At 34.6% G+C, this 25,500-nt stretch overlaps 2 protein-coding genes across 10 annotated transcripts in view; both read right to left on the bottom strand.

Moving 5' to 3' along the window:
* LOC123549417 (b(0,+)-type amino acid transporter 1-like) overlaps positions 1-25,500 on the bottom strand; it is a 64,756-nt gene that overhangs the window by 19,817 nt on the left and 19,439 nt on the right. For all 8 annotated transcript variants that reach the window (XM_045337491.2, XM_053545398.1, XM_045337495.2 and 5 more), the window contains 2 exons: positions 18,324-18,596; positions 4,356-4,457 (listed from right to left, as the gene is read on the bottom strand). In XM_045337491.2, coding sequence (XP_045193426.2) covers positions 4,356-4,457; positions 18,324-18,596 — 375 coding nt within the window. The remainder of the gene's footprint in view (positions 1-4,355; positions 4,458-18,323; positions 18,597-25,500) is intronic.
* Positions 13,608-15,570, bottom strand: LOC128557640 (uncharacterized). Of its 2 annotated transcripts, none has more exons than XM_053545400.1 (2): positions 15,063-15,570; positions 13,608-14,784 (listed from the first exon to the last, which is right to left on the bottom strand). In XM_053545400.1, the coding sequence occupies exons 1-2, from the start codon at positions 15,152-15,154 to the stop codon at positions 14,175-14,177; spliced, it is 702 nt and encodes a 233-aa protein (XP_053401375.1). In that variant the 5' UTR covers positions 15,155-15,570; the 3' UTR covers positions 13,608-14,174. The 2 variants fall into 2 exon arrangements, with proteins under 2 accessions (XP_053401375.1, XP_053401374.1); XM_053545399.1 differs by having other exon boundaries at positions 15,310-15,567.

The raw sequence follows: 25,500 nt of genomic DNA on the forward strand, positions 1-25,500 counted from the left end.
GGTTTTGGATAAAGATATAATACAAACAATGAATACATGAAGGATCTGGGAAGTAGTTTCATGATATATATGCATATGGGTATTTTAGACTGCAAGTGTGTTAGGTAAAATAAGGTGGATAGGATAAAAAAAAAACAAGGGTAGTGTTTCAATTTTGTACTAAGAAAAACATCACCAATCATATAACTACTGAAAGTTTTAAACAATCTTCAAAGACAAAAAGACAGGGACAAAAATGCGAAAGTTTTTTCATAATTATCTGCTACAGAAAAATCCCATTCCCAATAGAAATACTGGCAAGCTTCACTCAAGAAATCAACTTGTTACATTCTAAAATAATATATTACATATTCTTAGTACACTATTTCATGGAAGTCAGACTTATTACTGAATAATCTTAACTTTGGTCTGACACATTTGTTATCACTGTCAATGAAAACACTTTAAAGCTTTCAACTGTGATGATTAAAATCTAATTTATTCTAATTAGCATGCCAACTTTCTTACATTTCTACATATTTGTACAACTGAGTTATTCTTAAACAATGACGGATGCATACATTTTCTCTGCTCTTCAATTACTAACAATTTAAATATCACATTTCACTTAATAATGAAATTCCTGAACAATATATTACTTGATCACTGGCTTTTTTTAGTCTTTCAGCATTAAAAAAAACAACAAAGAAAATATACAATTATCACCACAGAGCAACTAATATATTACCCCTCACTTTTCTCTTCACTCGACCCCTGTACCCCTTCTCTGGCCCTTTTCTCTTAACTGGACCCCTGTACCCCCTTCTTTTCTATGCCCAACGTTTATCATAAAGTTGAGAAAATATGGCAGTTTTTGTAGCTGACGTAAGTGCATTTAAAACATTTATGGGGAGAGTAGAGAGAAACAAGAGCTGTCAGAGGACAGCAACGCTCAACTATTCAACAGCCTTGTCAATTGAATGAATACAAAGGTTGAAAAAGGGGCATAATTTAGTAAAAAAGCAAAACAGGGTTATGGAACCTGCATAGTGCTTATCAGCTCATGACAGTGGACAGGTGTGTAAAGTTTCAATCCATTCCCATTAGTGGGTACCGAGATACCAGCTTACATATAAGAATTTAACCCAAAACTCCTAAGTTGAAAAAGGGGCATAATTTTGTAAAATGCGAAGTAGAGTTATTGACCCTTTGCACTGCATGTCATATCATGACAGTGAACAAGTGTGTGAAGTTTCAATCCTTTCGCATTAGTGGATACTGAGATACCAGCTTACATACAAAAACTTAACCAAAACTGCTGTCAAAAAAAAAGGGGGCATAATTTTGAAAAAAAAAATGGATAGAGTTATGGGACCTGCTTTGTGCATGTCAGATCATGACAGTGAACAAGTGTGTGAAGTTTCAATCCATTCCCATTAGTGAGTACTGAAATACCAGCTTACATACAAAAACTTAACTATTTCATTGCAGTCATTATGTTTATTTGTTTACAATTGTTGTTTCTATCAGACTGAATTGCAAATGGTAATCTGCCAAAACTTTCATATGGCAAACAAATTGAAAATCATCAACAAAAAAAACCACATAAAATGTACATGTTTCATTACAGTATTATATTTACAACTTTGAACTGTCTGGGGTCCTGGAGTCCCTTTCCTGGTTTTGAGAGATATGTAAAAATGAAAATTCTTAGTAGCATAATAAACAAGTTTGTTTTTTTCATATGCTTTTTTTATGTTTTATTTTCATACAAAATATAACTCTTTCTGTGGTTCAGTGATACACTGCAAAACCTTAAAATTGCAATTCTCTTAAGTTTGATTTAGTTTTATCTGACAGAGTAATGGCAGCTAGGTATCCATGATTCTGTATCAATTATGTTCCTCTCCAGTAATTGATAGCTGTCTCACAAGAATCAGTGGTGGAGAATAAATGGCTGTCACACATACTGTCTTCTAGCTGTCACATCATCATGGAGATCACTTACATTTAGCCAGGGGAAGACACTCACGATCTATCTCACCATTTATAAGAATTGTGGTCTACTTCAGACTGAACAATACTGTCTTTCATGCTCAAAATGATGTGACCTTGACCTTGCAGACTTGAAAATAACGCTTGTCATGACCTTAACCTTTAGTTAACACAAAATGATAGATTCCTGTACTTAAAGATATATTCAACTTTAATAGTACAATATAAATAATTATGTTTACAGAATTAAACAAGAAATTCACAAAATACAATTTCAATGTGGCTTTTTTTTTTCACATCATTTACAGGTGAACATACTTCTGCAAACATAAACTAAAAAAAAAACTGAGATCTGAACAAAAACCAGGGAAAGAAGACACATTATTTTGGAATAACAGCAAGTCTTTCACTAAACCAGATAAATGGGTTATATGAACAATCACAATATAGAATAGTGGTACACGAATAGAGTTCTGGAATACCGGCATAGTCATGCAATATCTTGTACAGGAAGTTCATGCAGTACTAACGGCTTACAAGAAAAACATGTTTTCATAATTGTACAAAGTATTAAGCATATAAAGATAAAAGACATTTTTAGCACAATTACCTCTCAAACGGCAATATAAAGCCTTTCAAAAAAGTACCGGTTTATTGTATATAACCTACCCACATTTATACTCGATTTAATAAAGGTAATGAGGCATGTAATCCATTTCCAATTTCCAATAAATTAGGCAGATTTACATACACTTAAGACTTGCATAACTGAAGGTTACTATGTCCCTAACAGTCCAATGATCGATATGATAAATTAATAGATATGTATTTTGTTCAGCTGAATGCATTCTTTGAACAGTATTAAATTCCTTTAAGTGCAAGTCTTTAACATCTTTGTAAGTTTGTGGTGACACAGGTAGCTGTGTTTTGACTCCCTACCACAATTCAGGGCATGCAGTGACTTTGCAGCTTTTAATAATGAATGAAAGCTGCAGGTGTCCTCCTGGCAACATTTCAGGCACACAGGGCAGCTAGGTATTACCACCACCCTAGAATCAAGCTGAATGGCTTTGTCATAAATAATCAAATGTTTTTAAGACAGAAAAGGATACGAACATGTAAATAAATTTCAACTCAGTAAACCTAAACTTCATAACAGTTAACATGACTTTCTAAAAATAACCAAGTTTCATCAAAATCTGTCAAGGGAGGCTTTAAAAAGTCTCCTGTTTCAGAATGACTTTCAAACAAGTAAGAGGGACATGATGCCACCGAGGCACTCACTTGACCATGACCTTTTGACCTTTAATATATGTAATGGCACACTCTTATGAGAGGTCCATTTAAGGATGCTACAGAGCTGACTGGAGACAAATAAAATGGTTCATGAAAAGTGACTGTTTCAGTCTTTTTTCCTAATCTTCACTAAAGTTTGAATATACTTGAGAAAGATCCATTCTACATGATGCTATAGACCAAGTTTGATGTTATTCTGACTAGTAGTTTCAGAGATGTTTAGTTGCAGGATGCTACACTATCCACCTATACCACTGCTAAAAGCTAAGCCAAAACACTTTGTTCATGTGGGTTATACCCTTGGTTCAGGTGGACTAAAACCCCCAATGCACGTGGGCTGAAGCCATTGGTGCACATTGGGCTAAAACGTCTAGGGTTTCTTCAGCTGTCTCAGACATACCGGTAGTTAATTCAAGACATTCAAATTATTGATCCATACAGTAACATGATATATTTATTGACCACTTTCAAGGGCATAATTCCAGTTGCAGATTGTAATGTATATCAGATACAGATGACTGCCTTTTAAACTGACTCTTTGATTCTCGACTATGACATTAAGAGACTTTCATGAATGTAAACTTTAAAATATTTACATTTGAAAAATACTTTCATTCTTAAAATTACTACAACCCTGACCTTTAAATCTCAAAGCAAATTTGCTTTGATGTCTTAACATTTTCAAAAAGTTAATCTTAAAAAAAATACACATGGTAATATTTTATTACAATTAATATATACTCCAGGATAAAAATAAAAATCATCACAAAAAGACATTCAGTAAGATAAGATACTCTACCAGTTTCCTTTGCACCACAGTGTTGACAGTCCACATAGAGCAACAGATTATAATATACTGTACTTGGTACATATTAGCATGCAGCAGGCTACCATATTTACAAACATACTGTATACAATGTTTAGTTCAATTTTTCCCTACAGAAATTTACAACATATGAGTAAGTAATATAGTGGTTACAATCTCACTTTAGTAGATTCTACTACCATTTTACATAAGATTTTAACAAAGTTGTAACAAAGAACTGGATTAACATGTGAAGATATAAAGTAATGATTTATCTTACCCAGAAGAGCCAGTACACCACATAAACACCATACGATCAGGCTTAGACCTACAGAACCACTGCTCTGCAGTACACCTTTCGGGGAAATAAATATACCAGAACCTGAAATGAACACAGAGAAACAAACTATAAAGAAAGGGACAAAACACAGTTCTTGAATACACCTTTTGGGGAGGTAAATATATCAGAACCTGAAATGAACATATAGAAACAAACTATAAACAAAGGGACAGAACCACTGCTATGCAGTACACCTTTTGGGGAGACAAATATACCAGAACCTGAAATGAACATATAGAAACAAACTATAAACAAAGGGACAGAACCACTGCTATGCAGTGCACCTTTTGGGGAGACAAATATACCAGAACCTGAAATGAACATATAGAAACAAACTATAAAGAAAGGGACAATACACAGTTCTTGAATACAACTTTTGGGGAGATAAAAATGCCAAACCCTGAAATGAACAAATTGAAACAAACTATAAACAAAGGGGACAGGATAACACTTCTTGAATACACCTTTCATGGGATAAAAATACCAGAGCCTGAAATGAACATTTGGAAACAAACTATAAACAAACTGGGGGCATGGGTATGAAAGATAGTACGAAACGATATAATATACAAGATATAAGAAAGTGTGAGAAAAGTTATATCAAAGTGTGAAAAAGAAGTGTTGTGAGGCAGTATAGGAAACAATATGAGATATAAGTAAGTGCGAGAAAAGTAAATAAAACAAACTTTCGAGAGAAGTGGTGGGGTGGGGGTATTGAAGAAACCAGTAACCTGAGGGATCTGATGTAAAAATAAAATAGATAATGCTCTATTGACTTTAAACACATGCAAACATGAGATTGGATCCTTTAATTTATTGTACTCCCTTGAAAACCTTAGTAAATGAACCTATGGGAATTTTAATAACACCTGGAGATTTGCACTTTTACGCACATATTTATAGAGGGGTCTATATGAAGTCTGCATCACAGTGTAACAATTAAAACAATACAAAAATGGTAACAGCCTAGCTTCTCTTTCACAGAAAGGCTTGGATATTAATGTAAGACAGAATGATATTTCTGTTCCTATACAAATAAACACAGGATTTCCTAGATTAACTAGAAAAGTGCCACAATCAGCAATATATAATTTTTTGGACATGAAAACTCCATCACCAAGAATAACTGTTTCCAGATGAGCCAGCATTCTAGTACAAAACCTCAGTACTTTTAATCATTTTCTTCAACAGTTTTCCCCCAAAGAATCTGCCTTCACAGGTGTGTTTGACCTCTAAAATAAATTCCAAGTAACCTCCCCTAGGCATTTCTAATGGAACAGTGCTTGGCACATGTACCGGTTTGGCATGCTGACATTCACATAAAATAGTACTACAATGTTGGTAGCCACATTTCAGTCAATTTCATGCGGTCTGTATGAGATATACTTTGACTGTTACTACGTTTAGCAACTGCTGTTCATTGACCTACCGGGAATTAATCTCATAATTATAATATTATGTCTTGCATCTTTTTCATATATTTAAATGAAGTTGGAACTTTTTTTTTTACAATGGATGGTAGGAAAAGTAGACTGTATTCTTGTATTTCAAAATATGTCGAAAATGATTAAACAACTTGAAAAAATTTAAAGCTGTTTTAAGTAATATGTTATATTCTGATAAAAATGGTTGATAATTTAAGAAATAGTTTCATCAGTAGACAGTATTACTACTTCCAAAGGGTTACAACACCTACATCTGAAAAATGTATTTGAAATGTGTGCCGTTGCCATAAAAGTTCAATATTAAAAGTTGACATTTCCCATCATACTGAACTTGAAGGCTTCAATATCAATTTTTAAATATTTATTTATTTTGTTGGGTTTAACGTCGCACCGACACAATTTTAGGTCATATGGCGACTTTCCAGCTTTAATGGTGGAGGAAGACCCCAGGTGCCCCTCCGTGCACTATTTCATCACGAGCGGGCACCTGGGTAGAACCACCGACCTTCCGTAAGCCAGCTGGATGGCTTCCTCACGTGAAGAATTCTACGCCCCAAATGAGGTTTCGAACCCACATCGATGAGGGGCAAATGGTTTGAAGTCAACGACTCTAACCACTCGGCCACGGAGGCCCCCAATTTTTAAAAATGCAAGTGTAAATGACAATGAATGCTTCCCATCCCAGACTTTTGCCTGAATTCTTTCGCAAAGTATTATTACATGTTAAAGTGTCGTACATTATCTCATCTGCAATTCATACTGCTTTCATATTATTCGCATGCACATTTCTCGATGCAAATCTATTTGGTTATTAACCTATAAATATTCAGAATTGTTACCTATATTTTACACAACCTCTCATGAATTTGGTAGATAAAAACCACTAAAATGAGCACAGACATCGGAAGATTATCACTCTATAACTTTTGTTATTCCTTGCGCTGCCAATCAAGCCATCAAGTTCGTCTCTATTTTCATACCATGGAATTTACATATCTCATAGGTTTTCAAAACAAATGGCCATCAGCATCAATTAGAAACAAAAAACAAGCCGAAATTTGTTTGCCAAAAAATGTTAATGCCTTTCAATATCAGTGATTGTTTGAATAGCAAGGCAGGCACCTGCTGAACTGTGAAAAACAGATACCATTTTTTCTGGCAAGAAAGGAATGATAGCTCAAGCGATAAAATATCTCGATACCGATAAAATATCTTGATACCGTTTTACTATTCATTACATTACTGCACTTATATTTCTGGAAAAACTGTTTATTAATATTTGTGTAGTATTGTTAATAAATTTTTTTTTTTAGTATTGTTCAAGATAGTTCTGCATGTTTGATAAACCATAAGTAATGTCATAACGTCATTTATCCGGATAACATAGAATAAAGTCTGGACTTGGTATATACGGAAATGAAAATTGTTTCATGAATTAATAGTAACCTGTGAGTACATATATTAAAGTGGCAACGTTCCTGTCTTTCTAAAGAAAAGATAATAATGAAATTATAACATTTGGCACGTAAAATAATTCCAAATTATGTCTTAAAATCAGTGTGTAATATGCAGATCTCTTGAATTATTTTATATATATATATATATATATATATATATATATATATAAAACAAGCACATGGACCTATACATTTTTATTTCACTACATTATAGCCAATATGTTTCTTTACAACTGTGAGAAGTTTCATTAAAATCTACATTGTAGAAAAAATTCTATTTACGAAAATGTTATCAAAATTCGGATTTTCCCATACACATCCATTATGAAAAATTGTGTAAGGTCCAAATCTTTTAAATCAATCTAGCATAAAATTGAGGACACGACCCTATCTTTATTATTCAGTATATTCTTTAAAGTTTTGAAATATCTAATTCTACATTGTAGAAAACATTTGACCCAATATGCAACACTACCTTAAGTAACATGTTTATGGTACTTTAGTTTCTATCAACCAATGGCAGTCATGAACAAAAATTAGGAAATATTATCATATTCAATTTTACTAATGATAAAAAGAGTCTGTTTTGGTCAATGACCTCTAAGCACGCCTAGAGAATGAAAATATATGTATTGTTCAGTTCCCAATATAATTATTAACAAAAAACACCTAGGTGGCTTTATGATTGAGATAAATGGATTTGTATCCTCCACTCTGTTCTCTTCATGCCTCCAGGCACCATTGACGTCATTCAGAATCTCTCTACAATCAATTCCTATTCCCAAAATACCACTGACTTGTAACAGACACAGAGAAATGATGACAGTAATTTTCTCACCGCCAAACCAGAAATTCCTCCCGAAGCTTATAGGACAATTAGATTTTGCAGTAAGGCCAGTTATAAAGCCATTACCACTCACAGCAATACCCTTTTATTTCATTAGCAGCACTCAAGAATTAACAGGATCTTTGTTTCTTGGCACATTTTGCTGCATATTGAATAGGTACCGACTCTATAGGTTTTTTTTAGGATTTTTTTTTTTTGCAGATAGAAAAGTTTCATTAGCCAAACTTTTATGACACAGATACTTAATTACCGAAAGTTTGACTCCCTTACATTTCTGATGTATTAACAAAATTATTCTATTAAGGTAATGGACCCATAATGGTTTGCGTGACATTACGTAATGTCCCGATCCTGCTTCGGCATTCTTCAGCTGCTAATGTAGCTAGATCAAGTAACCAGACTGAGAATGTCGAACCCCGTTATGGAGAATATCTAATAGCATGGAAATTGCTGATATTCTCATTACGGGTCCATAACCTTAGTCAGTTTTATGGCCAAGCACTTGTGCAGCAAAATATGGATGCTTGAGTTTGGGTAGCTAGTCTGGAATCCGTTTTCTGTACTTTTAAAAGTGGACTGGAACAAAGGAATAGGGCTTCACTCTACAATCAATTCCAGTTCCCAAAAATAACACCAGCTTGAAGCTTACTCCCTTTTAAGTATTTTTTTCTGGTGAAATATTATTCTACAGTGAGAAAAAAATAAAATGAGAGGCAAGAGAAATAAGCAAAATAAGCAAAATAAGCAAAAGTGAGCATCTAGCTAGAAGTACAAGAATAGATAAGAACAATAATACAGGATCCAAAGTACAGGCATAAATGCCTGCAGTGATCATTATCATCTGAAAAAGAGAACAGGTGTAAAAACAGTTGAATGAACTAAGGTATACGGAGTAAAAAACAACAAATGATTATAATTACAGTTAACAAAAGCTACTTTAGCAGCAAGTAGCAAGTAGTAACCTGTTTATATTTTTACATGATGCACTATTATTCTTGCTGTTGAGAGCTACCGTAGCCCGGCAGGCTTAACTTCACTTAATGCAGGAGATACGGTAGTAGGATTTGAAAATTCCACAAAATTGCACTGAAACTAGGATGAGACAAAATTATAAAAAATACAATTTTGGGAAATGTTAAGGAAAAGTAGAACGAATATATTACATTTACTTAGAATTTGTACTACATATACATCTATAACTTCATTGCATGTTTTTTTCAGCCTGCCAATTTAGTTGCTTTCATCATAAAAAGGAGTAAAACTTCGGTTTCAGGACACTAAATTTTAAGGCCAAACTGGTACAAGTTGTACACATAGTGATACCTGTCCCTTATTATCTGCAAGTAACAGACCTAAAAAGAAAACTGAGGTAAACAATGGTGGTGAGAAAAGCGTTGCATTTCCCCTTTCTTTTTTGCTAACCTGATCTGAATCTAGATGGATGGATAACTGTTTCTGTTTTGACTGACTTTCAATACCTTAGGTAAAGGATTTTAGATCCAGCTGTCTCTATGGAGCAACGAAAATCGATTCTAGCATTCATTTATTTTACAGAACAATACACCTCTAGATAGTTCCGAAGTGCGCATGCGCATACTCTTAGTTCAGCTAGAGTTATCCTTCTTTATTATCGAGTAAAAAAAATACAACAATGGCTTTCACCTGCGCTGTTAAAAATTGTTCTAACGGCGGATATTGGCTAAACAAGTGGAAGAAGCAGCTTTGTACTGTTTGTGGCTGTCTTCATAGTGAGAAACATTGCAAATGCAATCCTCCTTTCAGGTAAATATCGTATCTATTTTCGAAAAACTGGTTGTAAACACGAAACACGCGGTGGGTGGGGTAATGCGGAAATGAAATTCTTCCGTCTACTTTCTTTGTTAGAATGCATAATTATCCGGTACAAGTATTATATGTTCACTTTTTTTAAAGACTGTCGTGTATGACATCGTGCAGTATCAATATTTTATCTTGGAAATGTGACAAAAGTTATAAATCGGATCATGTTCCAGATGAAATTTTACATGTCAACACATAATGTGAACAATTTGACCTGCATGACGTACGTTTTTATTTTAATATGATGATGTCTCTGGGTGAAAAAAATGTGTAGCCTGACAAAGACTGGTGCCCAGACTGGCCAAAAACTCGAAAACAGGACCAGGCAAATGCTTTACTGAGCCGGTCTCTTACAGCTACATCATCTCCCAATTTTATAATAGAAGTATCTAGCCATCTGGTAACCAGAGGCCTAGTCTGCGTTCTAACCGTCCGGTAACCGTCACCTACTGACCTAGCCCATCCGCTTTGGTTTTCCCATCTGTCCAGTAATCAATCTATCAGTGAATTATGAATTTTTCTGTTGGAATTTTTTTATGAAATGTCATCAAATAATTATTTTTTTACACCAGAGCGTTTACTTGTTGAGAAATAGAAATTTAAAACATATATCTAACTAAGCATAGTATATGGATGAGTGTATATATTGCTATGTTTTGCAAGCAGAATTTGATAAATTAATTTATTACACTTCAATCTCAAAATAAATTTTTTACCAGACTGCTAGAAGGCTGACTAGGTTACGGTTAATGGACGGCTACACATTTCATTTCATAATTTAGTAATATACCATGACTTCCCATGTATTGCGGAGCATTTATGGTCATGACCCAAGTTAGGCAAAATATGCAAACAGGTGAAAAAATGGATGTGCTACCTAATAGGGACTCAAACCCAGGGTCTTTTGCTTACAGGCTGAAGGCAAATGCTCTTATTGACTCAGCTACCCGGTTGCTGATGCATTTTCTTCCTTTTTCAAAATTAAGTCATGAAATGTGAAGATGTAGATTACCTATTTACTTAAGTTTTCATATTTTATTTGTGTAAGGACAAAGTGTATATTTCTTTTTATTTATTTTTCAGGCTTTTCAGTTTTCCGACTCAAAAGAGAAACCCAGAGGGACGCCTGAGATGGAAACAACTTGTAAATCGAACCAATGGCAACAAAATGTGGTCACCCTCGAAGGATTCAAGGGTCTGCAGTAAACATTTTCTTGAAGGGGAACCAACGCTACAGAATCCTTTTCCAACTCTGCATTTGGGGTACGATGGATTTGAGTCCAAGGTGAAAAGGATAATGTTCTTTAGAGATGAAAGTGATTCATCATGCAAGGTCACTTACATGACTGTGGATGATCCACAATACACAGCAAGTCCCTATCACCCTGATCCACCGGTCGAAATGCTATCATTAAAAGTTGAGTTTCCGTGGCAGCTCACTCTGTTAGCTGTGATAAATATGCTGTTACAGACACTTGCAATTGTTAATAAACGACTTCAGTCTGTTAAAAGTGAAAACACGCGTCTGAAACAAGAAATTGCACTCTTGAAAAGAAAACGTTATGTTGACAGTATTTTGAAGAGCGATGAGGATGTGAATTATTTTACCGGATTGCCATCAAAATCAGTCTTTGAGAAATTCCATAAGGTTATAGCCCCATTGGTAAATAGGCGTTGGCTTGGAGTGAAAGGTGGACTACAACATGTAAGGAAGTTTGCAAATGAACCAAGCCGGTTTGGTCCAGAAAGAAAACTGTCATCCAGGGCCGAGTTTTTATTGACTTTAATGCGCCTTCGTCTTGGTCTTTTGGGAAAAGATTTAGCTGTGCGATTTGACATTTCTGAATCACTTTGTGGAAGGATATTCCTTGCTTGGCTGCAAGTTCTTGTGGCTTGTGCACCAAATAGTGCTATTGTTTTCATATCAGCCGCTTACACTGGACGAATGTCAGACAAACAAGTCACTTTAGATAGTGGGTTTCTGGACCATATTCCACAATATTCTGTTATAATGGCCGATAAAGGCTTTAACATAAATCATGAATGTGCCATGCGAAATATCTCTCTGTATGTTCCACCAGGTAGGAGAGGACAGTCCCAAATGCATGAAGCTGCAGTGAGAAAAACAAAAAAAATTGCAAACACTAGGATTCTTATAGAACAAGTTATTCGCCGCTTGAAGACTTTTAGAATCATTCAAAGTGAGCTTCCTATAACACTTATATCCCATGTAGATGACATTATCAAAGTCTGTGCTGGAATAAGCAATACAAAAGGGCCAATATATAAGTAAACTTTCTGGTTTGTTGTGTTCAAAATTAGTGATGTCAGAATGCATATATATCAATGAGGTCATGACACGATTGCCTACATTGTAGTTTAATGTACAACTGCATAATGCAAAACTGTTTTAACGGATTATATAGCGAACAGTAAGGATCTTGATCAGACTGCACACATACATGTATGATATCTGCTCATGACGCAGTTCATTTTGTAAAAAGTGTTATGGTCTACAGCATTTATTATTGTAAATTTTAATTTCAGACACCATTGTTGTAATATGTACAACTGCATAACGAAAAACTTTTTTAACTGATTATATAGCGAACAGTAAGGATCTTGATCAGACTGCACAGATACATGTATGATATTTGCTCATAACGCAGTTCATTTTGTAAAAATTGTTATGTACTATAGCATTTATTATTGCAAATTTTAATTTCAGACACTGTCTATATTTATCAAACTCAGGTTTATTGATTTGAAAAATAAAACTGTCTAGTTCATGTTTTGTGATAATTATTATAATCCTTTTTAACTGTTACCAAGGGAAGATTTTATTGTTTCGGTCGAAGAATTTTGGTCTTGTTCTAGTACAGTAAAACCTGCTCTATTGGTCACCTAATGGTGACACTGGTCCCTGGACGTTAACAAAAGCGAAATAAAGAAATAATGCATAATAGGCTTTAATATCATGCAAAAAAGAAGGAACAATAAAATATTTACAATCAGCATTATCTGAAATCCAGATTCTATTCAATTTATGAGTTCCTTTTCTGCCTTTTTTTCCTGAACATTAGTCATTACATATTTAATCTATTTTCAGTATCACTTTTTTCCTGTAAAATTCTGTGAGTCAGGAGTCTGTTAATAATAAAATTGTCCCAGAACCAAGATACATTTTGAACAATTTCATTAAATGTGGTGGAGTCAAAATTTATTCTCAAACTCAAACTTCCATGGTAGGTAAATATATACAAGTCACAAAAGTTCCTTTTAGTTATACCCATCTGTCCTTGAACTTGGTAAAAATAGGGATGGTTTCTTTTTAAGGACATTACACCGTCTTTAACGATAAGGTAAGGGACATTGTCGGCTGATGGTTTGTTGGTCTTTAATAGACTCTGGGCATTTGACTTCACAAAGGCCATCTCGCAACAAACACAGGACACGAATAGTCTGGCGAAGCTGCCATGAATGGCCGATCCTTGTCTAAATTATCCAGAGTCTGACGACTGGAACCTTTTATGAACCTTCTTCATTTCAACTGGTAATTTCTTTTCGCAACGGTTCCAAAGAAATACCGTGCTTCATGCATGGGTTTGGATGCCCTCGGTTGTTCCCATTACAAGTTTTATCACAGATGTTGGGTCCTCGGAGGAATCTTTTTTCAGAGACGAAGCGCGCTTACATATTCTGTGAAAATTGCTTGCGGTGACACGACCTCTGCGGTGCTCCTTCCATGACTCAGACTTACTTTGCGATACTGTGTCTCGATTCAAAGAGTCAATCTCGTCTTGCGTGACACACATCTGTTTTTTAAATTCAGCTTGTTTTGCACATTCAGGAATATCTAGAGATTCCACTCTTTTGCTTAATTCATTTAAAGTTGGTGGTAATTTTAATTTAACATTTTCAGCTTCAGATGGATTTTTTAACTTTTTCTTATTCATAAGAAGCATGAAGCACGAGTTTGGCATATCTTCGGCTAACAGTTCTTTCAATTCATTCCTTAACTTTTCACCGTCTTCAACTTTGTTTTGTTGGCTCTTATTCAATGGTGTGAAGTTAAGTTTTTTTATATTAGTCTCATTTTCTTTGTCTTTGTTGCGTGGTAGTTGTGTGTATTTTGCTTTCTTCCATGTAAAATCTCTCGCTTTTCCCATTTTTACGGTGGTTTTCTTTTTGGAACAGTCCATTCACAGGCTTTGCTTGTAGAGGTTGGACGCGTCATTCCTGTCTTGACAGCATATTCCATTCTGAAAAGGACACCGGCAATATGGTTGCACGAACCCATCATTCCAGCTGTACATGAACAATACGCATTTAAAACTTGACCGCCTGGTACAGTGTTCTTGTCCTTTCGTATCACTATCCATACATCGTACGCTTTGTTATTCACTGCTTGAGATGGAGTGACCTTTGATTTGATAATGCATTTGTCAGAATGTTCACCTAAGTCATGATAATGTACTTCTTTTACCCACTCACTTGAAAAGTACCTGTACGCTTTGCCTTCTTTATATTCATTCAGCAAACGTTTCATTAATGTTTCTGGGTTTTTGGTGTTTAAATAGTCAGAAATGTCAGTGATATATACGGATGGCCATTTAGGACGACCAAGCTTTTCCGTCAACCAACCATTTTTGATCGAGATCGGATCGGGTATAATTTCCCCTTCTACCACTAGCTTTCCTTGATATTCCGCAAGCAAACGTCTTTGCTCCTGCTCTGCACTCACATCCACCGTAATGTTCTCCTCCCAGCAACAAAAGGCTCTGAAAAAACAAAGCAGTTATTTAGTCATGACTGACTTGTTGTTTTCTTCACAAAACAATAAAAAATCTACTTTCGTTTTGTATTCATGACATGTGTACTTTCGTTTTCTATTCATCACATGTTTAAATTTCTACTTTCGTTTTCAATTTCATGAAGAAAAAAAGTGAACAACGCGTGACAAATCAGCTAGTATAATTAAAAAAACGTTTACTTAAATCCATTTTGTAGCAAACAATCATTTTACACAAACAAACATTGTATTTAAAGAAGTGCATACATGTCCAGACTCCCAATATATACAGTACAATGTACATGTAGGCATTCCTTCGACGGCATGCTAAAACTCCAATATTTGAAGTATTCAGTCATTCAGATTTATCTTGCATACATTCAGTTCGGGAAGACATAATTACACTATGTTTAAAACATCATAAAATGACGTTATTAAACCACACAGAACTGGTGTGTACTTAAAGTAGTTATACATATAGACATCGTAAACTCGCTTGTCAGTTTTGACTTACCTTGCGGCTATTTCGTCAAAATTTCCTTTGATCGATTTATTTCTCATTGATAAAAACACCCGTAAGGCGTTCGTGGACCATAATTTAAACTTCTCAAGCGTCATATCACTTAAATCTGCCATTATCAAAGTCAAAAACCAACAAATTCTACAGAGTAGCTTTCAACACTTCATTAGGCAATATCCAATATGGCGGACTATTGATTTTTTACTCGAACATCCGGGTACTTGATCGTTTATCGATCGAGCGCTCGAAACTGTCTAGACGTGTATTATTTATTTGTGGGAAACTTTAGTTCTATAAACATCTTGAATAACCAAGCGAATATAAATGCATTTTAAATGCCCACTTAAGTGGCAGCCGCCAGTCTTGTATTGTGGCCTGGAGTTTTACCAGGTTTTTATCATAAAAAACATCAGAATCAGCAGGCTGAAAATGTCATAGTGCTATTAAATACATCCGCTCTACACTTGCCTGACATTTCTCAAAATTGGCCTTTTTAAGATTTTCTTCTCACCGATTTGTGGAATTTTCAAATTCACTGTCCCTTAGCCCAATCATTATGTACAGTCTTAGAGGCCATACAGCAGTTTAATAATAATACAACGAAACTCATAAAAATTTAATTTTAGTTTATACATGGACAGAGCTTCAGAATATAATCCTTGTAATTACATAATTGTATTAACAAGAGCTGTCGGATGACAGCGCGCTCAACTATTCGAAAAACTGATACAAGAATGGGGTCAAAATATTACCATAGATTTTCTGAAAAAAGAAATAATGTATTAAACACAAAAATGTTCCTGTACTTGTGAATTTTTATTAGTCTTGCACTAAATGGCAATGTGTGACCATGATGGCAAATATGTTATGTTATATGTTAGGCAAAATATGGACTTGTATGAAAAATTTAACACAATTTCTAAGTCCAAAAAGGGCCATAACTCAGTCAAAAAAGTTGACAGAGTTATGTACTCTCGCCTACATAATAGAAATCATGTTGATAAACTAGTGTTAAAAGTTTCAAAGCTGGGATCCGGACATTTGCCCCCCAGGACATTTGCCCCCCAATAAAAAAGTGGACTGCTGGACATTTGCCCCCCAGTTGAAATGATAGATAGGACATTTGCCCCCTAGTGCTTATTTCTGAAACAGACATTTGTCCCCCAGTGACTTTTTAGGAACTTCGTACAAGACATTCTTCATATTTTAGGGTACAATATCTTTGTTTTATACAATATTGTAGTAGATAATAGCCAAATTAACAAGTTCGAGTGTTAAAACATTGCACTAATTAAGAAATTATAACGCTGTTATAAGCACTTTTATTACTCAATAATATGCTATTATTTATCTTAACACCTAAAAGTAATAAACATATTTATCAAATTATAATTAATAAAACAGTTTTTTTTTTTACTGAAAATTGCCTTTTAGAGTAATTTTGATAATAAAACAACAACAAATACAGTTATATATACTGGCATATTGGACAAAAATATTGGGGGGCAAATGTCCATTCCAAAAATAAGCTATGGGGGGCAAATGTCCTATCTGCCATTTCATGTGGGGGGCAAATGTCCAGTAGTTCATTTTTTCATTGGGGGGCAAATGTCCTGGGGGCAAATGTCCTACAATCTTCAAAGCTACAGTTCAAATAGTTTTGACAAAACGCGGACTTGTAAGAAAACCTGAAAAAAAATTCAAAGTTCAAAAAGGGCCATAATTCAGCCAAAACAGTTGTCAGAGTTATGTACTCTTGCCTACAGATGGAAATCATGATGTTTAAAGTTTAAAAGCCATATGTCAAATAATTTTGACAAAACGTGGACATGTACGAAAACAGAACCAATTTCCAAATACAAAAATGACCATAATTCAGCCAAAATTGATGACAGAGTTATGTACTCTTGTCTACTGATAGATACTATTATAATGAACAAGTTATAAAAGTTTCAAAGCCATATGTCAAACACTATACACAAAATATGAACTGGTACAAAAAATTTAACAAAGATTTCTAAGTCAAAAGGGGCCATAATTCAGCCAATATCCTTGATGGAGTTATGTACTCTTGCCTATAACTGAACATGGTAATGGTTAACAAGTGTTGAAAGTTTCAAAGCTTTATCTCAAAAGACTTTGTCAAAATGTGGACTGGTACGAAACACTTAACCAAGATTTCTAAGTCAAAAAGGGGTCATAATTCAGCCAAAATCCTAGATGGAGTTACGTACTCTTGCCTATAACTGGACATGGTGATGGTAAACAAGTGTTGAAAGTTTCAAAGCTTTATCTCAAAAGACTTTGTCAAAATGTGGACTGGTACGAAAAACTTAACCAAGATTTCTAAGTCAAAAAGGGGCCATAATTCAGCCAAAATCCTAGATGGAGTTACGTACTCTTGCCTATAACTGGACATGGTGATGGTAAACAAGTGCTGAAAGTTTCAAAGCTTTATCTCAAAAGACTTTGTCAAAATATGAACTGGTACGAAAAACTTAACCAAGATTTCTAAGTCAAAAGGGGCCATAATTCATTCAAAATGCTTGACAGAGTTATGTACTCTTGCCTACAACTGGACATGGTGATGGTTAACAAGTGTTGAAAGTTTCAAAGCTTTATCTCAAAAAACTTTGTCAAAAAGTGGACTGGTACGAAAAACTTAACCAGGGTGTGACGCCGACGCCGACACCGACACCGTGGTGAGTAGGATAGCTCTACTTATTCTTCGAATAGTCGAGCAAAAAATGCAAGCTTTTTCTTGTATGTACACACACACAATAGACAGGTAAATAAATATTTGCAACTATTAAAATTGGCATCATGTGCCATGCCAAATAATGGAAAAAGTTTTTGAAAAAATTGACTCAAACACATAACTTAAGGACATCAACTATTTCTTCACAATGTCACCATCTGAAGGGTGTGTCAAACAATTTTACTAACTGTACTAGAAAATTGTAAAAAAAAAACTGTCACGCTTAAATTAGGAAAAGCCATAAGCATACCTATCATGGTTCCAACTATGAGAGCCACACCAGAAAGTAGTCCGACTCTTTTCTTCATCTGCATCAACTCCATGTCCACTTTGGGCTCCCCCGAACTTCCCGAATCACTCGACATGGACGAGTTTTGGGACCCTTGCCGCTGTAGCAGTAACTGGTCCCCTATATCTCCATTAGGTACCTTCTCATAGCCAAGCTTTTTAAGGTCCCTAAGCTCTATGTTCTTGATGCCATTTCGCACCGGCTCCTCTTCAACCAGCACGCTGTCGTTCATAACTACAATATTCATATTAACCATTCCTAATAGAAATTTTCAAAATATGTGTCGCCACAATCTTTTCTATTTTTCACAATGTTACAAATATTTACTTTCTACTGTAAAATAAAACGTTTTGATAAATTTTGTGTCTCTTCTTCGTTTGTATCATCAAACTCTTTGTTCTTATAAAATAAGACAATCCATAATATTATGCAGTGGCTCCATCAATAGCAACCTTATATTTCATTCTAGGACTAAATAAGCAGCTGTTATTGTTCTAAGGTAAAAAGCAAACAATTTATCACCAGTCTCTTAAAATTGCAGTCAGATTTTATCAGGTACTAACAGAAGTCCATCAATTCATATCCCTAGCAACAGAAATACGCTGCTTGATATCATATTGATATTTTTATACAAATGGCATCCTCCAGGGAGATTCCAACTCAAAATCCTAGCCAACACGATTCTAGGCACTATAACAAAATAAAATCTAGATTTTCAACTGCTTTTATTCACACTTAAATATCACCTTTAAAATACATCAAATACCATTTCACTTAGTATTTTTGTTCCATTCTATTAACTTAAATGAATTAAAAATGTTATACATGTTACTCCCAATAACTTAGATATATTCCATTTCCTATACTGGAAAAAAAAAAGCACAAGCTAATACATTGCTCCTGATCAGAAAAAAAATATATTGGCCGTGAAGATAATGGAAAGAAGCAAATCAGGGACTATTAACTCTGACATCCCTAGACACCATAATAACAGACATCTCCTGGAGAAATAATAGGCTCCCATATTAACTCAGCACACTGCCTTATTTAATATTCTTACTTATTTCAATATGCCAGATTTATTCTATGATACTGTATTGATATATATTCTCACTGATAAAGCTGATTGGTCTAAAATGTGTTTAACTGACAGCTTACCTATGGGCGTCAACCAACATGCAAAACTGTCTAGTTAATTGCACGTGCAAAGGCAGTCATTATCATAATTATGTATTTAAACCGATTTATAGCTCAATAACCAATTTATAGCTGGAAGAAACCTCTGCTCTTTCTGCACTAAACATTGTAAAACAGCTACTTGAATCAATGAACTCAGTAAAATACAGAGTTCAAGAGGCAAAAAAATGTGCATGCATCAGCAGATGATACAAGATCCACCCCATTACCGAGACTGATCAAGAGTACAGACAAACTTTCTTATCTCAAACTCGACAGGACTGTCAAAATTTGTTCCAGTTATCAAACAATAATGATGAGTTTGAGCGAATGGTGATGTTCGAACTATCCGAGTTCGTGGGAACCAAGTTCGACTGTAAATGCTTGATCAAGAGTTAACAAACCGATTTATAGCAATAATAATTTGATCTTTGACCTCCAAGAGTGACCTTGACTTCTGGTTATTACTATTTCTAGTTTGACTGAGATATTCATGTCTCTAAGCATTTGTAACAGCATATAGCTACAATATACATCAAACATTAAGGATGGTCTGCCAGAAAACCATCATGTGATTAATCAAATGGAGAATAAATCTATAATGGCATTAAAGATATGACAATGGTGGAAACTATCATTCTATTCTGGAATTATCTGACAGAGGAACATTTTTATACTGAAGGTGCTCATTTGCCCTATTGTCTGTTCGGTTTCAGCATCTTTTTCAACAACAGAAATCTTATGCATACATCGTGTTATATATCATTTTCTGTCGCCAAATAAAATTTATTCCTTATATAGAAATAATCTGTAGGAGGTATTAACTAAAACAAACACTGTAATAATGATTTTCCCTCTATATAAAGCAGTATTTGGTATAAATAAATATTTACTATTGAAATTCCAATCAAGTTGATTAATCAAAACATGGAAATGTCATGTTCATTTATACCTAAATATTGCTGGCAGCTTGTTTACAAGATGTAGTTGACATTCAAGAAAGAATACCTAAAACAAGACAAGAATTTTAAACAGCTGAAATCACCGTTAAACAGTCTCGCCCTAATTTCCAAAAGAAAGAAATAAATCATCTGTAAAAGGCATCTAATTTATCACTGGGAGAGTTCCATCGATCTGAGGCTCCATTAGTCAGAAAATCTATGCTTTCAATCCAAAAAACAGTTAAATCATGACAACTCCATATTATGTTTGACAGTTGATTTCTTTGTCATTTCAAAAGCATTTAAAGACGTTTTGTTCCTTTTGAGACACTGTTTTTGTACTTTACAAAAACTTTAGGTAGATACTTTGCAAGATATCACATACCAGACAGCCCTATAGGCTATAGCTAAAGTATACTTTACAAATCAATTTTTTACGAAAAGTCTACGACTTATATAAGTAACTGACCCCCAAAAAACTTTTGTATTTCCTTTTATTCAACTCTCAATCATATTTTTAAAAACTGCCTCGGTAGCCTAGTGGCAGAGCGTCCGCTTCGAGTGCGGGAGGTCGTGAGTTACAAAATGCCTTGCAAACAGCCTCGGAGGCCTAGTGGTAGAGTGTCTGCTTCAAGAGCGGGAGGTCGTGGGTTGATACCCGGCCGCGTCATACCAAAGACGTAAAAAATGGTACTAGCAGCTTCCGTCGCTTGCGTTCAGCATTAAGGGATTGTACTAGGAATGGTCATGTCCGTTCACCTATAATGTGATGGGTGGGAACAACACAAGCAATCATATTTTCTTTGCTTTCAAGAAAGATTATAGCTTCAATGTATTTGATCGATGACAATACCAATTTTAAAGTCAGATTTTTGTTTTAAAAACTGATTGTCAATTTTACAATTCAAACTTTATGCAGTAATAATGACGATCACAAGTTGTTCACAAACATATTACTCAACCAAGAAAATGATTTTCTAAGTCCAAAAGGGGCAATAATTATTGCAAAAATCAGGATGGAGTTACGCTGCTTGCTGTACAGGGTCAGCTTATGATGGTGAACAAGTGTTGCAAGTTTCAAAGCAATAGCTTTGATAGTTTAAGAGAAAAAGTTGACCTAAACATAAAACTTAACCAAGAAATCTGATATTTTCTAAGTCCAAAAGGGGCCATAAATCTTGCAAAAAGCAGGATGGAGTTATGTTTCTTGCTGTACAGGGTCAACTTATGATGGTGAACAAGTGTTGCAAGTTTTAAAGCAATAGCTTTGATAGTTTAGGATAAAAGCTGACCTAAACATAAAACTTAACCAAGAAAACTGATTTTCTAAGTCCAAAAGGGGCAATAAATCTTGCAAAAAGCAAGATGGAGTTATGTTTCTTGCTGTACAGGGTCAGCTTATGATGGTGAACAAGTATTCCAAGTTTCAAAGCAATAGCTTTGACAGTTTGGGAGAAAAGTTGACCTAAACATAAAACTTAACCAAGAAATCTGATATTTTCTAAGTACAAAAGGGGCCATAAATCTTGCAAAAAGCAAGATGGAGTTATGTTTCTTGCTATACAGGGTCAGCTTATGATGGTGAACAAGTATTCCAAGTTTCAAAGCAATAGCTTTGATAGTTTAGGAGAAAAGCTGACCTAAACATAAAACTTAACCAGGCAACGCCGACGCAGACGCCGACGCCGACGCCGACAACCGCTCAAGTGATGACAATAACTCATCATTTTTTTTCAAAAAATCAGATGAGCTAAAAATGGTACTAGCAGCTTCTTCGCTTGGCGCTCAGCATTAAGGGGATAGTACTAGGACTGGTCAGCCCGGTGTCACTATAATGTGACTGGGTGGGGTATCATGCCACATGTCTACGGTGTGATATTCCAGTGAGGCAGCACTATAAAGTTGGGCATTGTGCTCACTGCTACAAGTAGACACCGTCGTTTATATAACTGAAAAATTGTTGAAAGACTTTAAACCCGAACACACACACACAATCATATTTTTTCCTTTGCTTTTCAAGAAATTTTAGCTCTCAATGTATATGATCGACTGACAATAAAATTTTAAAGTCAAGATTTTTTTTTTTTTACATAAAATCATGAAAATGTCCACACTTCTTACAATTCAAAACCAATAAATGCAACCGTAACTAAAGTGCCGATCACAAGATGTTCACACCATGCAAAACTTTTGCACCTTCATCACAAAATTAATGAATTTCATATTATGTCAAATGAAGTAATGTTAGTAAAAAAAACATTCTCACTCTGAACCTTTTACACCATGTGAGCCAAATCTTGTTACATGTTTTGTGCCTACGCAAATAGTGCACATGCAAGAGTTTTACATCAGGAGTAAACATTTCTTGTGAATGCGTCGAAAGAATTTCATGCCTTATATGGCATTTACATTTGGACATTCACTTTTGAAATGGCTATTTTCTTAGGTACTGGTACCCATTTTAAGACGATTGTCTTCAACTTTCATCTTTACCAGGAAATTAGCAAAAGAGCCCCTTTAAATAGAGATAGAACCTAACATTTTCATTGATAGAAATACATTAAATAAAGTCTAGAAATTGATTTCCAAGTCCTTGAAATTAACAAAAATGATTTCACAAATATGTAATGTATGATAGTTTTGCTAATATCAATAACAGAAATTTTAATATTTAATTCAAAGTTGTGATCCGCAAAGAATGTCAACTCTTGCCTTGGGCTAGTTCTTTAATAGCAGACTATTATTAGTTTACTTCCCTTGCAATTACACAATAGAGTGGAAAATGAAAACGGTTTAAGACACAATATTATACATTTTTGCACAACAAAATCTTAGGATTTATTAATATTGTTTGATTTACCCCTGCACTGGTTCTATGATTTTGTCAACTTACTTATGGTAAAAAATTAACTTTTAACAAACCATGATAAAATGAAATACCAGTAGTAATTATAGTGCAGATAATACAGTTTTGCTTGTATCAAAATGTCACAATAGAAGCACTTTTGTAATACAGAACACCTGGTAGGATTAGTAAAGGTGCAATTATATTGATCTCTTTTTCCTATGCCTACTTTAAAGATGGTCATTAAAAACAGGTTTCACTGTCCATTATGTGAAAAGATTACATAAAAAAAAAACTGCGAATACAGATGAACTTCCTTAATCTTTTCATAAATCTTTTATTGTCTTTCAAAAGTGAAAAAAAAGTTGCAGTTGGCACAGAAAGTGTAATAAAGATAGAGAACAGTGGCAAAAATAAATCTTGCACCTTTTAAAAATCTCTACAATAAATCTTAGTCAGACCGCTGCAAGATAACTGCACAAGAAAGTAATAGTTTTTTTCGCAAAATTTTTTCTCATTGCTTACGAAAGCAGAATCTCTTTAAGTTACTTAATAGGAATCCTTCAAGCATTAAATAGGTAAAAATTGGTAAAAAAAGGAGAAAATTGTGTTGCTGTTACAGTATGCGTTTCAAGTCTGTCAAAACAAAACTGTTGTAACTGCACATCGTAAAGAGGAAGATGCACTTACTTTTGCGCCAATGTGAAGATTTTATTGATATAACAGAACAACAACTGTTCTGCTAATTAACAATGATTTGAAGTGACTTGCACACCCCATTACTTCACTTATCTTAGTTATTGCATATTTCTGTGGAATCTTAAGCAGCAGCAACAGAACTTACAGTTTTTCTCAGTATTTTCATTATAAGCACTTTAGACTATATGATAATTAATAATTTAAAGCACTGTTACAAAAACTTGTTCACACATCCAAAATATTTCAAGTACAATATAGTTTTGAGAACTATTTTCCCATCAAAATGTTTGATTTATACATATAATATTTTCAGAAAATCTTATTGCAATATAAGTAAGCAGATGGTATAAAAGTATTGAGTACACAATAGTCATGAAGAAAATACTATTTAAGTTAAACTGATTCATATTTGGGAATCTTTATACATGTAATTATATCCCCATGATGAGGTCCGAAAATGATTTAGAACTTTTTGTATTTTGTTACACTGACCCAGTTCTGACAGCAGATTGTGGAATATATCCCAGCTGCTTCTCCACACAAGAGTTCAGGAGAAACACAGACCTTCCCCAAGTCGGCTAGAGGTTTTGAACCCAAAGGGACAAGGAGTAAGTGACCTGAATTCAGAGACTACAACTAGCTGCTTATATACATTTTTCTGCAGTACATTGAAAAAACGAATTCACAAGTCAAATTACCACAATGTCACAATGCCATTAAAGAGCTTCTTCTTATATCATTATTGACAGCAACATTCAAAACCTGCGTATATCATTCTACTAAGACATTTCTTTGGCATAATATATATCCAAGATGTGGTCACATCTTTATACCAATCATTTGGCACCAGTGTTCTGATTGTATCTTCCTATGTAAGGAGCACAGTAACCTATAAAACTCTCTGCAGGACATATTCTATTTAAACTATTCACAGAGACTTACCTGAATTTCTATCTTAGTCTGACAATCTGCCAGTATAAAGTGGAACACGAACAAAGTTTCAATATTTCATAAACTAATGTCAAATTTTCAACATAATGGTTGTTTCAGTTTAACATCACACCTCCACAATTATAGGCGACTTAGAAGAACCTAGGTGCCCGGAACTGGCCCCCATGCATTATTTCATCATAGGCTGGCACCTGGGTAGAACCACTGACCTTATGTAATCCAGCTGGATGACTTACTCAAATGAAGAATTCAATGCCCTGAGAGAGGCTCGAACCCACACTGATGTAGGGGAAGTGATTCAAAGTCAGTGACCTAAGCAATGGAAGCGTCGTCTCTCTCCAAAGAGAATTTTAGATAATAGAATATTGTATCTAACTTTCAAGATACCTTATTATATTCTTATATGCATAGTAAACAAAATATCAAAACGGGAGCACAAATGACGTCAGACCTGCTGTTGCATGACATATCATCATGACAAGATAATATGTTTTTCTTAAATCTTGGAAATCTTGGTAAGAAATAT

Source organism: Mercenaria mercenaria, chromosome 6 (genome assembly GCF_021730395.1).
Source record: "Mercenaria mercenaria strain notata chromosome 6, MADL_Memer_1, whole genome shotgun sequence".
NCBI classification, from domain to species: Eukaryota; Metazoa; Mollusca; class Bivalvia; order Venerida; family Veneridae; genus Mercenaria; species Mercenaria mercenaria.